The 13,786-nt window shown below is 41.5% G+C and overlaps 1 protein-coding gene across 1 annotated transcript in view; it reads left to right on the top strand.

The window, feature by feature from the left end:
• LOC119740574 overlaps positions 1-13,786 on the top strand; it is a 30,959-nt gene that overhangs the window by 1,819 nt on the left and 15,354 nt on the right. The window contains 9 exon segments of the mRNA XM_038215920.1: positions 2,461-2,608; positions 4,827-5,081; positions 5,171-5,437; positions 6,576-6,839; positions 7,372-7,638; positions 8,035-8,301; positions 8,560-8,826; positions 9,945-10,181; positions 11,559-11,657. Of these exon segments, the coding sequence (XP_038071848.1) occupies positions 2,533-2,608; positions 4,827-5,081; positions 5,171-5,437; positions 6,576-6,839; positions 7,372-7,638; positions 8,035-8,301; positions 8,560-8,826; positions 9,945-10,181; positions 11,559-11,657 (1,999 nt within the window). The 5' untranslated portion in view covers positions 2,461-2,532.

The following is a 13,786-nucleotide window of genomic DNA, read 5'->3' on the forward strand; positions in this document are numbered from 1 at the left end:
ATGAGACAGTGACACGCATTTTTGAAATTGAGTATTTCAATTTTTAGGGACGTGTTGGACCAAATCGACCTTAGTTTGTTTGTTTGTGTTTAGCTATGTAACCAAGTCAACTATTTACATTATGACAAAAGGTCAACGATACACACTGATACAAGTTGAGAGACACTCCCAATGGACCGATCCAGTAAGCCCCTCCCACTGCGCACGTGGCAAATTAACACGTGCTTCTCTCCAATGCCACACTGCATTTTTCTGCCGCGCGCATCATACGCGCGTGCACGCATGTCGGACTTTTGTGCACGCATGTCGGACATAAATCACGGCTGTGGTTGGTCAGAATACCATGGGGCGGTGCTTACAGGATCGGTCCATTTGTTGACCTTTGTTGTCGCCTCAAAATAGATCCTTTCGTGAACTCATATCTTCCAAACAGAGTGCACGTACAGTGACTTCTGTTATAAATTCTCCCCAAGATTATGACGGTTTCTATTGTTTTCTCTTTCTACTCTAAGAAATAAAGAATGCTGTAATGTGAGGTGAGGGAGGGTTTAACAGAGTTAGGCATTTTTTCTTTTGGTATCTATTAATCAGTCATCGAATACGGAAGATTTAAAAATTTTTTTTTTTTTTTTAAACTTTTGACATCCGTTTTACTGATATGAATTGATCGGGATCAATTTCGATGAAATATGGAATTATTTCACCGTGCTTTCGGACAATTTCGCTCCTGCCCTTTGCCCCATGTCCACTGACGCTAGTGATGAGCTGATCTTATACCAAATATTTTGAAGGAACCGCAAAGCATTATAGGCTGGCTAACCACCATGGCTCAAAGAAATTAGAAGTTGGCAATTAGACATGACTCAAAAATGAGAGAATATAGAATGTTTTTCCCCCCTGTGCATAATTACTAACGCCATTTTAATACATATCATGATCAATATACACTTGCAAGTAGTGCAGTTTATGTTTCCTGGTTGGCATTTTGCGTGCAAAATTATTCCTACCATTTAATTTCACATATTCACAATAAAAGGTCAGTATTCAGAACATGTCATAAAGTGACATTTGAGAATTATGCATAGATTTCAACCGTAATTTTACTGGTACCCTAGATTCATACAGAATGTATGAAAAATTAGGCTTATTTTTTTCAAGGACAAATCCTGTGAAAATATGTTCTACCATTCTGTCTCAAATGGATCTTTCGTCCGACCGACAATTTTAGCATGCTTAGGCCTATAGTGTGAATATTATGGTAAGTGGTGTTGAAGTCTTACATATTATACAAGCATTATTAATCAATCAATCTGTGAACGTTTGGTGGTTTCTATGGTGGCCCTGAAGGGACATCAAAGACACAAGTTATTTATTTCACGACATTGCAACATTTGTCACGACATCGCAACATTTGTCAGGACATGGTATTTTTCACGACATCGCACAATATTTCGCGACATGAAATTCACGAAATGTATTGATGTAATATTTTTTGGTAGCGAACATTTTCCCCACCACTTTATAGAGGTTATATATGTTGAATACGTATTTTACAGCACACTTTTCTTCTGTAGCACTGACGGATCAAAATGAATGGGTTAAAATGCGGAAATAAAATATAACAGTCAGAATGTCTGGACCGTGTTTGAAACTATAAAACACCGTGTCTCAGTGTTTTACTGAAGAGAGTATTACTTACACATCGAAATACATAAAAAGAAAATACAAGTACACTTATTATGCTTTGGAAAAAAAGTTTAAAATTTGAGCGTGCGCAACGATATGACCCTCTGAGGTGGGAAAACAAGTTGCGACAAACAAAACCACGACACACATGAATGCTCATGTCGTGAATTTTATGTCGCGAAGAGGAAGCAAATTGCGGCAGGGTAAAAAATGACATGAAAAAACTGTCGTGAATTTTTTGTTGTTGTGCAAAGTCATGAACAAAATTGCAACATCCTGAAAATGTTGCGATGTCGTGGGAAAAAATGCGATGTTGTGAAAATTTTGTGATGTAAAATATATTATTTACGTCTTTTATGTCCCTTTCGGACCACCATAGGTATCAGTGCCTCTTGTTCGATGAGAGGGCGTGTCGCTGATGTGAATACAAAAGGTCAAGTGCGGTATAACAATGTGTAAAACCAACCTTCAGCCATATTGCAATTTTCCAACCACCGTTAGCATATGTCAATCTGTACTTTGAACCTTTGCGATAGGCGACGACGTATTGGTGAATGGAATGGTGCCGACGTTTTTCACCATTTTCGCATTTTTGCTCTGTTTATTTGTCCGTGTTTTGTTGGCTTTTTGGGTGGTGCCTTTCCGGTTTGAGATTGATAGCTGCGTGTTTCTCTTAGTGTGTGTGATTTTGTTCTTTTCTGCTTTCTCTAACCCATTACTTTTAAAAGCCAGACTTCAATTAAATAGAAACATTTTCTCTGTTTTTCCCCGAAGCTACACACGAAGGAGGCTTTTGCTTGGTCTACACTTTGTTTCGTTTTATCCGTCATCTCCATTTGATGAGACATGGCTTTACCAACGTGGAAGGGGTTCGTCGTCTTCTTAGGCCTCATCTCCATGGCGTGTCTGGTTCAAGCACAAAGTACGTACCTAAATGATCAAACGGCGATTCAAAGAGGCCAAAAATGTAAAGTTACTTGTATTGAAAGGGCATTTTGCAATAAAAGTTTTGCATATAGTTCATATGCAACAGTATATTAAACAAGATGTGGTGATGATTAACCTACATCGACTAATTGTGGTCAACCGCCAGAGTAGGGGAATGACTCAGTAGACAGTGCCTGCGCGCGAAAAAAAAACCACTCGAATTTGTCCCCCGTATGGCTTTCAAAAAGAGTGTAAGTTCACTCTTTTAGAGTGCTTTTCACTATCGGCCATATTACAAAACCACTCAAAAAGATGCAAACTTTACTCTAAAATAGTTTTTAAAAAAGTTGTCTCATAATGGCTCTTTAAAAGAGTGGTTTTAATGAATAATTGTGTAACAGTTATTTGATTTCTATTGCTGTTTTAGAGAAAACAAAGTAAATTCAGTCAATTCAATCCTTTGGGTCATTGTATACATTTGGGTCTACTTATTTCTGTCCCTGCTACATGTGACATCTGTTTATAATTCTGGTTGCACTCATAATGCAATCGTTCTGCAATAGAGAAATTTATAAAGCAAACCGCCTAGAAACAAATAAACAATCGTTTAAAGTCTTTCTTATGGATAAATGATTGGTAAATTAAGAAGTACCAAGGTAACAGGGACAGGGAAAATGTCACACTGTGGACCCTAAATTAATAGGAACCAGTGTATTTACAGGACAGGGGCAACTGATTTTGTCATTTTTTTGCTACTTGGGTTTCTTGGCTGTTACTAATCCCAGAACTCTTATAACAGAGATGAACATTTTGAATAATTATGACAAACGAGTACTGGTATTCTTATAGAATGTAGCTAAAGGTGTTGTTGTTGTTGTTGTTGGTGTTGTTGGTGTTGTTGGTGTTGTTGGTGTTGTTGGTGTTGTTGGTGTTGTTGTTGTTGTTGTTGTTGTTGTTGAAAGTTTACCGTGGGTATCCGACTTCAAGTTTTTAAACGTTTTATAATAAAATGGATCTTTTTTCTAATTCATTTCTAAACCAAAAATAAAATATCCTTTATTGGTCATCAGAGCCCATCGAACATAGAGCTTTAGACTTCATCCACAGTCTTACAGTCCAGTTTGACACGATGGGAAATGGAAAGAATATCACTGTCATGATTACATTGGGGGAAATATAGAGGTGATATCCAAGGCAAAGTGGTGAATATTTACCTTTATAATGAAAAAAAAATCACATATTAATAACGCCTGTATAGTGAGATAATCATACTGCAGTAAAATAACGTTACAAAAGAGATCATTACCGAATGTATATAAGGTATCGAAATGGAACTATCTAGTAGGCCTACTTATAAGAACTGTCATATGACAGTAATAATAAGTGATAAATTCCACATATGTAATTTTATCTGACATGTAGTTATAGGATCCAAAGTGCGACGTTTTCCCCTGCCCTTTTTAACTTGGTCCTTTGTAATTTGCCATTCGAGTATCGGGACAGGCTATAAGCCAGGCACCTCATGTATGATGTATTGCCCACTGCCCGTTATAGATCTATCCCATTTGTGGATACAGATGCGCCCAACTGCAGATCAAGACACTTAGGTTCTTGGACTCTTCTTTTCTCTTAAATAAAAATCATCCCAAGTTTAAAGAAGTAAAATAGTAGATGCAAAATTGGCATGGGTTGATTCGAACCGGAGATCTTTCGATTCATAGCTCATCGCACTGTCGACGTGTGGCAGCTCGACGACAGCCTGGAATTTGAAATCGGGTTTTCGATGTTGAGAGACCGGCGCCCGTGACGTCATACAGAAGTGCCGGCAGCGGCATGACTTATCACATCTCCCTTCAAGTATCATTATGCAATGGCTTCAAATTATGTTTTATTCGTTGGAAAGGTATAGTTTGCTTGTAGTAGATGTAACAGGAACAGGAACAAGTGCGAGTGCGCAATAAGCTCTGGCCGTGTTGCAAGAAATCGATCAAAATGCGACGCCGAAAAGTGTGACGCCGATGGCAGATATAGAACGCCATACCTTTGGTCATTTTTTTCGGGTACAGACAGACAGACCGACCACCAAGTGACATATATAGAAGCTCCTGCCAGCTTTTTTTTTAATGGACCTCAAAATCATATGACCCATGTAGAGTTTTGGAGATATCGGCCTTGACATTTCGTCGCTATTTTTCATCATTTTTTCTCTTCAGATCCAAATGTTACCTGTCCAACTAACGACACTCGGAATGTAGAGCCTTCTCGGCCCAATGCCACTGTAATCTGGTCACAAAATGCATCAGCTACTGATGTTAACTCTACAGTACTGAGTGTAACATGTAAAGACGATAGCGACACAGAGGTATCATCAGGTGACAGCTTTTCTGTTGGTGTAACCACAATCACATGTTCAGCTACAGATGCGTTAGGGAATATGGGCAGTTGCACATTCACCATCACTGTCATAGGTATGTGTTCAATGTATTTCTATTTTTGTTAAATGTTTGATATTTTTTTTATGTTTGTTTTTACAATTTTTCTTTCCGTTTTGTTTCAGATGATGAGGCACCTATTGTCAGTTGTCCGAGTGACACAAGTCAGAATGTAGATTCTTCTCAGCCCTATGCAGCTGTAGACTGGTCCCCTCTACCATCAGCCACTGATGCCGTAGGTCCTCTAAACCCAAATGTAACGTGTAAAAATGAAAACGACACAGAAGTGGACTCGGGTGCCAAATTTCCTGCTGGTGTAAGCACAATCACATGTTCAGCTACTGACACTGCAGGAAATGAAGGAAATTGCGCCTTCAACATCACTGTTATAGGTAAACAGTTTTTCAAGACTTCATGATGTAAAAATTGCCTGGGTTAATTTTACCCATGCAAGAAAGGGTTAAAACTAGAAGGTCATACAAGACCAATTTAAATTTGGTCTTAAATGACCACAAGTTTTGGTTGAATTTAGCAGAAATTCTAACCCAAACAATTGGTTATAGAACTTATAAGGTACTTCCAGTTTTCACCCTTTCTTGGGTAAAATTAACACAGGCAATTTTTCAGTGATATGGGGAAGCCAACGGCGTTTGGAAAAAAAATGTGCTAAATGCACATTTCATACGGTGACCTGTGAAACACGATGACTTCATCAAATCGGGCCTTTGTGGAAGGGCGCCGCTTACATCTTCTAAAATAAAAATAACCGCTCTCGAAATAAATTGCTCTAAAAATACTAAATGCTCTCAAAAAGGCTAACTGCTCTCGAAAAAAGAAAAAAAAACTGCTCTCGAAAAAAAATAATTGCGCTCGAAAAAAGTGGTCGCACTAACGGGCTTTCGTTCAACTTTAAGAAGGCGGAAGGAGTTTATTTTCATTGTATGCAATCGCACAATGTTGCTTTCTGCCAGTGTTGATAAATAATAAATTATTGTCTCTAATCTCTTAGTCGATTTGTATTGTATGATTGTAAGGTTGGCGAGTGGGGGGGGGGAGATAGAAATGGGGATTACCAAAATAACTGTACAGCCGTCGAAATAAAAAAAAAGCGGGAAGGAACACCAAAATGACACTAGGAGGCGCAGTTCATGACACAAAATGTACATTTTAAAACAATAACATAATTATGCATTATGTAAGATTAAATTTTATTACTAACTTGAGCCAGTGTGCATAACATGATTTGTTAACTTCCGTGCTTACGTCCATTGACCTTATATCAAAACGGTGAATTTAAAGCTTTTGTTACGTCTGTTCTGTGTCATTAAGCACTTTTAAGTACAATTGGACAGTTGCAAAGCTAGAAAATAACATCAAAATCGTTTTTTTTTTCTCACCACAAATATCGAGGGGCGGGGCCGGGGGGGGGTGATCCAATGACCCATCCACCCATTCAAAAAGTGGGAGGGGGGCTTATCCTCCCGTGATTGACGCCCATGTTTATTAAAGTTTCTGTGGTTATTTTAACAGATGATGAACCGCCGATCCTGACCTGCTCAAATGACACCATCGAAAACACTGATCCTGGACTGCCAACCGCTGTTGTTGTCTGGGATCCACAACCTACGGCCATTGATGTTGTTGATGACGACATGGCTCCCATCAGCTGTGAGGATGAAAGTGGCAGTATGGTTGAATCAGGTGAAGCCTACAACGTCGGTGTGACGGCAATTACATGCAAAGCTTCTGATAGTAGCAGCAACGAAGGCAACTGTTCATTTTCAATTACAGTTGGTATGTACAATGTTATATTTCCCTGTAACTCATTTCCATTTTGTTCCCCAGATTTGCAGTGTACAAAAACCGCAAACTTGACATCTTCACGCGTCGTGAATATGTTACGTGTTCTCAATTAGTGTGTAACTTTGTGAAAGGTATTAGTCGAGAACTACAAATAGTATGCATGAGCTGGGAAGACGTGAACGGCAGCTCGATCAAACCAGTTATAGCTTTGAACTACTGTTACTGGTGGAGCAAATAAATTGGGGTCATGTGGGCTGTCTCGGTTCCGTATGCAAACTGCAGAACACGCTCAGTACGAAAAAAAAGTCATTATTAACTCACAGACCGTCCCGCGCCTGCGGTTGCTATTTAATTTCAGAATATTCATCTGATGTGTTTGTTTACGTTGTTGGTATAACGTCGTGAGTCTTGGGACATTCATTCCGCAGAGTTGATTTCCACGGTCGTTGTTTTTTCCTTTTATACCAATGAATGATGTATGTAATTTAATAGTTTATTCAAACTTTCTTTTTGTCCGCCCCAGTTGATAACGAAGATCCAGTTGTTAATTGTTCTGGTGACATCGATCAGAATGTAGAGTCTTCTCAGCCCGATGCCGCAGTAGAATGGACAGTCTCAGCTACTGATAATGTCGATGAATTGGGACCTGCCAATGTTACCTGTAGGAATGACAGCGACGTAGAGGTATCATCAGGTGACAGATTTCGCGCTGGTTTACACACAATCACGTGTTCAGCTACTGACACTGCAGGAAATGAAGGAAATTGCGCCTTCAACATCACTGTCACAGGTACAAGTTTATTTCGTCGGATTCAGCGGCGGCCTCCGTAAAACCGAACAGTGGGAGGAGGGGTGGGAAGAGGGGGGGGGGGGGCTGGTACCATCTTCCAAAATAGGGGGCGCTTTTAGAAACCGGCCAATATGCAAACCACGCATTATATGCCCATTTTCAGGGCGCATTGTAAGAGTTTCGGGGCTTTGTCTTCATATTCCTCGTACATATCAGAACTCTCTTAACCATTTTGGGAAATGGTTACTGAAAACAAATCATCCGAAATTTAAAGGCCAGTTTTGTGTGACAGAGAATACACAATTGAAACAATTAGCTACTAGAAGTGATAACAGGTGAAAATTTGGATGCCGGGGTTAGTATAATTTTACAATTTATTTTTCCGTTTTGTTTCAGATAATGAGGCACCTATTGTCAGTTGTCCGAATGACACAAGTTGGAATGTAGATTCTTCTCAGCCCGATGCAGCTGTAGACTGGTCCCCTGCACCATCAGCTACTGATGTTGTAGGCCCTCCAAATCCAGCAGTAACGTGTAAAGATGAAAACGACACAGCGGTGGACTCGGGTGACATATTTCCTGCTGGTGTAAACACAATCACATGTTCAGCTACTGACGATGCGGGCAATGAAGGACAGTGTACCTTCACCATCACCGTCATAGGTAGGAGTTTGTATTGAAGGTATTTTTTAAACTTTGAGTTCAATCTTGACGAAGGTAGGAGGGTACTAGAGTGGCCGTAAAAATAATGATCTATACTGTGACGGAATGATTCTTAGCGATGAAAGATGCAGATAAAAACTGACAGTGATATCAAAGTAAATTTAGGAAAAGAAACATAAACTAGCTCCTGAGAAGTGAATAGTATACTGGCAGTAGTTAACATATCGACAACGGGTATTCCTGATTGTTTTCTTTCAGATAATGAGAAACCGAATGTTACTTGTCCTAATGATGCCACTGAGAATGTCGAGCCTTCTCTGCCCGATGCAGCTGTAATCTGGTCCCCTCTACCATCAGCTACTGACAACGTAGATCCTCCAAGCCCAGTAGTAACGTGTAAAGATGAAAGCGACACAGAGAAGGTTTCGGGTGACAGATTTGTTGCTGGTTTACACACAATCATATGTTCAGCTACTGACACTGCAGGAAATGAAGGAAATTGCACCTTTACTATAACTGTCAGAGGTATGCCTGCAAATTATGTCTCATTTTAATCGTTGTAATAATGATAATAATAATATTAATAATAATATTTCAAACTTTTATGTGACGCTATACGAAGAACAGAGCGCCTAGCAATAACAAAGAGGGGAGAACTTGTGAACATATGCACAATACACACACACACAACTTTCAGGGGCGGATCCAGAATTTTTTTACAGGGGGGGGGGGGGTTCATCAGCCAAAAAATCAGAAAATGTACACAGGTTTTTTTCTCCGGACACTTGGCCTCCGCAAATCAACAACTGGGAGGGGGGGGGGGGGACTGGTACCATATTAGGGGCGCTGTTCAAATTCGACGATTATTAACACTACATTACAGAATGTGTACCATATTTTGAACAGGCGGACCAGTATAAATTATACCAGTATAATTTTTGGTTGGTGTCACAGCGGGGGGGGGGGGGGGGGGGGGGGGGGGGGGGGGGGGGGGGGGGGGGGGGGGGGGGGGGTAGACTTATTTTTTTAGGACTTTGTATGATTTTTTTTTGACAGAGCTGGGGGGGGGTCACCCCCCCCCCTTCTGGATCCGCGCCTGAGACTTTCTTGCTATTCGTAAAAGATTAATATATTTCGACTCGGGCGAATTTCGCAGCGAACGTGCCATGACGTCAAATTCGCTTCGCATTCGCATTCGCGTGAAGTATGAACCGGGCTTCACACGGGGCTCTTGGCCATTTTCATACAATTATTAGGCCTATTGTTGATTTCGAACTGCATGTTTTTGTGTTTCTTTTGTGCGAAGTTGGCGGGGTTTATTGATTTGTATATCAATCACGTGGATAAAGCCCAGTTCATATACCTCACGCGAATGCGAATGCGAATTCATGAAACATTCGTTGCGAAATTCGCCCGTTTTGAAATACGTTCAACTTGTACGAATTCGCAGCGCGAATACTTGCCATGACGTCACAAATTCGCGATCGCTTTTGCACAGAGTATGAACAAATCAATTTTCGCAAATTCGCAGCGCGAAACCTCCCCCCCCCCGCCCCTTTGACGGCACAAATACGCGTTCGCTTTCGTGCTGACTATGAACCGGCCTTAACTTGTTTAACCTTTTCTTATTGTTTAAAATCTAGACAATGAGGCCCCCAACATCACTTGTCCGACTGGCCGAAGTGTGAATGTGGCTGAGGGTAAATCCACGGCTAGTGTGACGTGGGTTTCAACGGCAAATGATGCCGTGGATGGGAAATTGGACACATCATGTGAACCCCAGTCAGGAACGGAATTCGCAAATACAACTGTGGTGAATTGTACGGCAACTGATGAAGCCGGTAACAGTGAGTCGTGCGATTTTGCCATCACCGTAACAGGTCAGTATTTTCATAAAACCAAACACCAAACTAAACTAACCAAACTAAAACAACCCAAACTAAACTAACCCAAGCTCTTCCAACCAAACTCACTCCAACCCACCCCAACCAAACTCAACATAATCCAATCAGACCCAACCCAATCCAGTGCACAACCCAACCCAACCCAATCCAACCCAACCCAACCCAACCAAATCCAACCCAACCCAACCCAACCCAACCCAACCCAACCCGCACCCAATCCAACCCAATTCAACCCAACCTAACCCAACCCAACCCAACCCAACCCGCAACCCAACCCAATTCAACCCAATCCAACCCGCAACCCAACCCAACCCGCAACCCAACCAAACCCAACCCAACCCAACCCAACCCAACCCAACCCAACCCAACCCAACCCAACCCACACAACCCACACAACCCAGCCCAACCCAACCCAACTCAACCCAACCCACCCAACCCGACCCAACCCAACCCAACCCAACCCAACCCAACCCACACAACCCAACCCAACCCAATTCAACCCAACCCAACCCAACCCAACCCAACCAACCCAACCCAACCCACACAACCCACACAACCAGCCCAACCCAACCCAATTCAACCCAACCCAACCCACCCAACACAACCCAACCCAACACAACCAACCCAACCAATTCAACCCAGCCCAGCCCAGCCCAACCCAACCCAACCCAACCCAACCCAACCTAGACAACCCAGCCCAACCCAACCCAACTCAACCCAACCCACCCAACACAACCCAACCCAACCCAACCCAACCCAACCCAACCCAACCCAACCCAATTCAACCCAACCCAACCCAACCCAACCCAACCTAGACAACCCAGCCCAACCCAACCCAACTCAACCCAACCCACCCAACCCGACCCAACCCAACACAACCCAACCAAAGACAACCCAACCCAACCCAAATTCAACCCAACCCAACACAACCAAATCCGACCCAACCCAACCTAATCAAGCATAACCCAACCCAATTCAACCCAACCCAGCAAAGCCCAACACATCCCAACCCAACCTAACCCAGTTCAACCCAACCCACTCCAGCACATCCCAACCCGACCCAACCCGACCATACTCAACCCAACCCAACCCAACCCAACCCCAGCTTAAACCCAATCTAACCCGTCTCAAGCCAATCCAGCCCAACCCAACCTGTCCCAGCATAACCAAACCAGAATTTAAGGGAATAGGGTCAAGAAAGCATGCTTTAAACACTCCTGTCTGCAATTTTTCTGTAATTTTTTTGTGTATTTTTTTCTCTCTCGTAATAATATTATCAGCCATATGAACAGCCGCAATTCTTGGTGTCATGTATTTGCTTTTGTACACATGATTTTTTTCTGCTCCCAATAGTTGATGGACAGCTATGTCCACTTACCCCTTCCGAACTGTGTATCTGTGACAGCATGCACTGTGTGTGTAAGGAGGGTAAAAGTGGACCAAACTGCTATGGTGAGTGAACATCAGGAAAATACATGGACCGATAGAGTAACTGCTGAGGCATAGAGCATACCATACTAAAGCAGTGTTGTAGTCCAGTTTAATGCTTGAGTTGAGTCCTACAAATGGGCCCGTTTGTTTCATTCCAAATCCTGCTCGAGATCATGTGATCCATCATCCAGCGCCGTGTCAAAACAAGCACAGGACCACTCTCGTACGTCGAACCCTCGAATGTCGTCTGCTTCAGATTTTGTAGGCAGAAAGGCTATTTTTATGTTCAGCTTAGAATAATTTCCAGAAAAAAAGTAAATAAATCGCACTCTTTTTTAATCAAGAAAATGCAGTCTAAAAGAATTATAGAGACAAATTGACACAAAAGCTGATTTCATGCTTTAAATCTGCTAAATAATTACCACTTTTTCTCTCCATCCGTCGCGCTCGTCGCCATCTTTGATCTTGCGAATCCACCTCGCGAGCAGGATCCGTTAAAACGTGATCTGGAGCAGCTATCGACGCCTCGGATCACTGATCGCGATCCAGATCTGCGCGAAACAAACAACCCCTAGTCTTATCTCAAGTCCACGAAAGCCCATTAGCGCCACTGGAGTATGTAAGGACGGATTTATTAATTCGTTATTACGGATTATTGAATTCGTTATTATACGGATTATTTATTCGTTATTTACGGATTATGTAATTCGTTATTACGGATTATGAATTCGTTATTACGGATTATGAATTCGTTGTTACGGATTATGAATTCGTTGCTACGGATTATTAATTTGTTATTACGGATTGTTTAATTCGTTATTACGGATTACAATTTTTTTCAAGAGGGGGCAATAAATACTTCTCCACATATTCTCTATTTAATTTTTTAAAGGGGACAGGGACATTCCCCCCACCCCATTAAATTCACAGCAATATTACATCGCGCCTCTTTTTCTTTCCTTTTTTCTCTTTGTTTTCCTTTGGGGGGGGGGGGGGCAAGCGCCCCCTCCCCCCCCCCCCCTCCGCGACGCCCATGTCCATAGCCTTCTATGCAGTCGTATCATTGTCGCGGCTGCCAACAGAAAAAAAAGGAAACGGATGTTAGAGGTTACTCCAATGTCTTTTGGGTCTGAATTTATATCATGAGTGTAGAATAATAGTTGCAATACCTTCCTTTGCAATACTGTGACTTTGTTCACGAAAAGCTGGCGTTTTGAAGAATATAAATGATAAATAGTAATAAGTTTGTATACAAAGTTAATTGACCCATCCCAGGGTGCCAGAGGTCTGATATGCTCCTCCCATATCTGAAATTATTTAAATGGAAACCCAAATATCTTTAGTACATGTGTGAAGTTTCAATTCAATCTGTTAAAATGATTTGTTGACATTGAAAAGTCGGCACTCTCGATCTTATGCGCACTCTCATGTGAATTAAACATGGTCAATGTAATGGGAAAATTTAACATTTAAATCGACCTGTTTTGGTAAATGGACATTTTTTCGACGAAGATATGCCTTATTAACGTAAACGTGGTGTCAAAATAACCACAGGACATCCGAACAACTGTCAGAAAAAAACTTGGCGGGATTAAAAAAGTGCATTGCGACGATATAAGGAAAAATAAACATGGAGGGAGATGCGCTCTCAAGTTAATTATTCTGACCCAAAATTACTCTTTAGTCATATTTCCATATTTCACAAGTGCCAAGGCACCAATCAAACCTGGTTTTATTTCTCCTCTACCGTTGTGTCGCAAGGGTATGAGCGAAAAAGAAAAGGTGGAGTAAAGGCCACGCCCCCTGCGCTTTTTGCGCCGCTCTTAAGTTAATTAGTCTGATCTAATCACTCTAATCAAGCTAATGAAACTTGATTTGATCTTGTTCTCGAATTTGATTAAATGTAAATTTACCGCATGCCGCCAATGGGCCTTTGTCTGATCTAGCGAAACCTAAGACCGGGGTGATCAGGGTCGATGATACCATGCTTTAAGACAATCTGGAGAAAATCTGGGGATTTGTTCCCGAAATTTTTACTTTTTGATTAAATCCTATCCAGCTCTCAGTGCATTCTGATCACGTGCTCTCCGCATGTGAGTACCAGATTTAATTCGCAACAAACGAATTAATAATCCGTAATAACGAATTAA

The sequence above is a fragment of the Patiria miniata genome, unplaced genomic scaffold (genome assembly GCF_015706575.1).
Source record: "Patiria miniata isolate m_02_andy unplaced genomic scaffold, ASM1570657v1 HiC_scaffold_5, whole genome shotgun sequence".
Lineage (NCBI taxonomy): Eukaryota > Metazoa > Echinodermata > Asteroidea > Valvatida > Asterinidae > Patiria > Patiria miniata.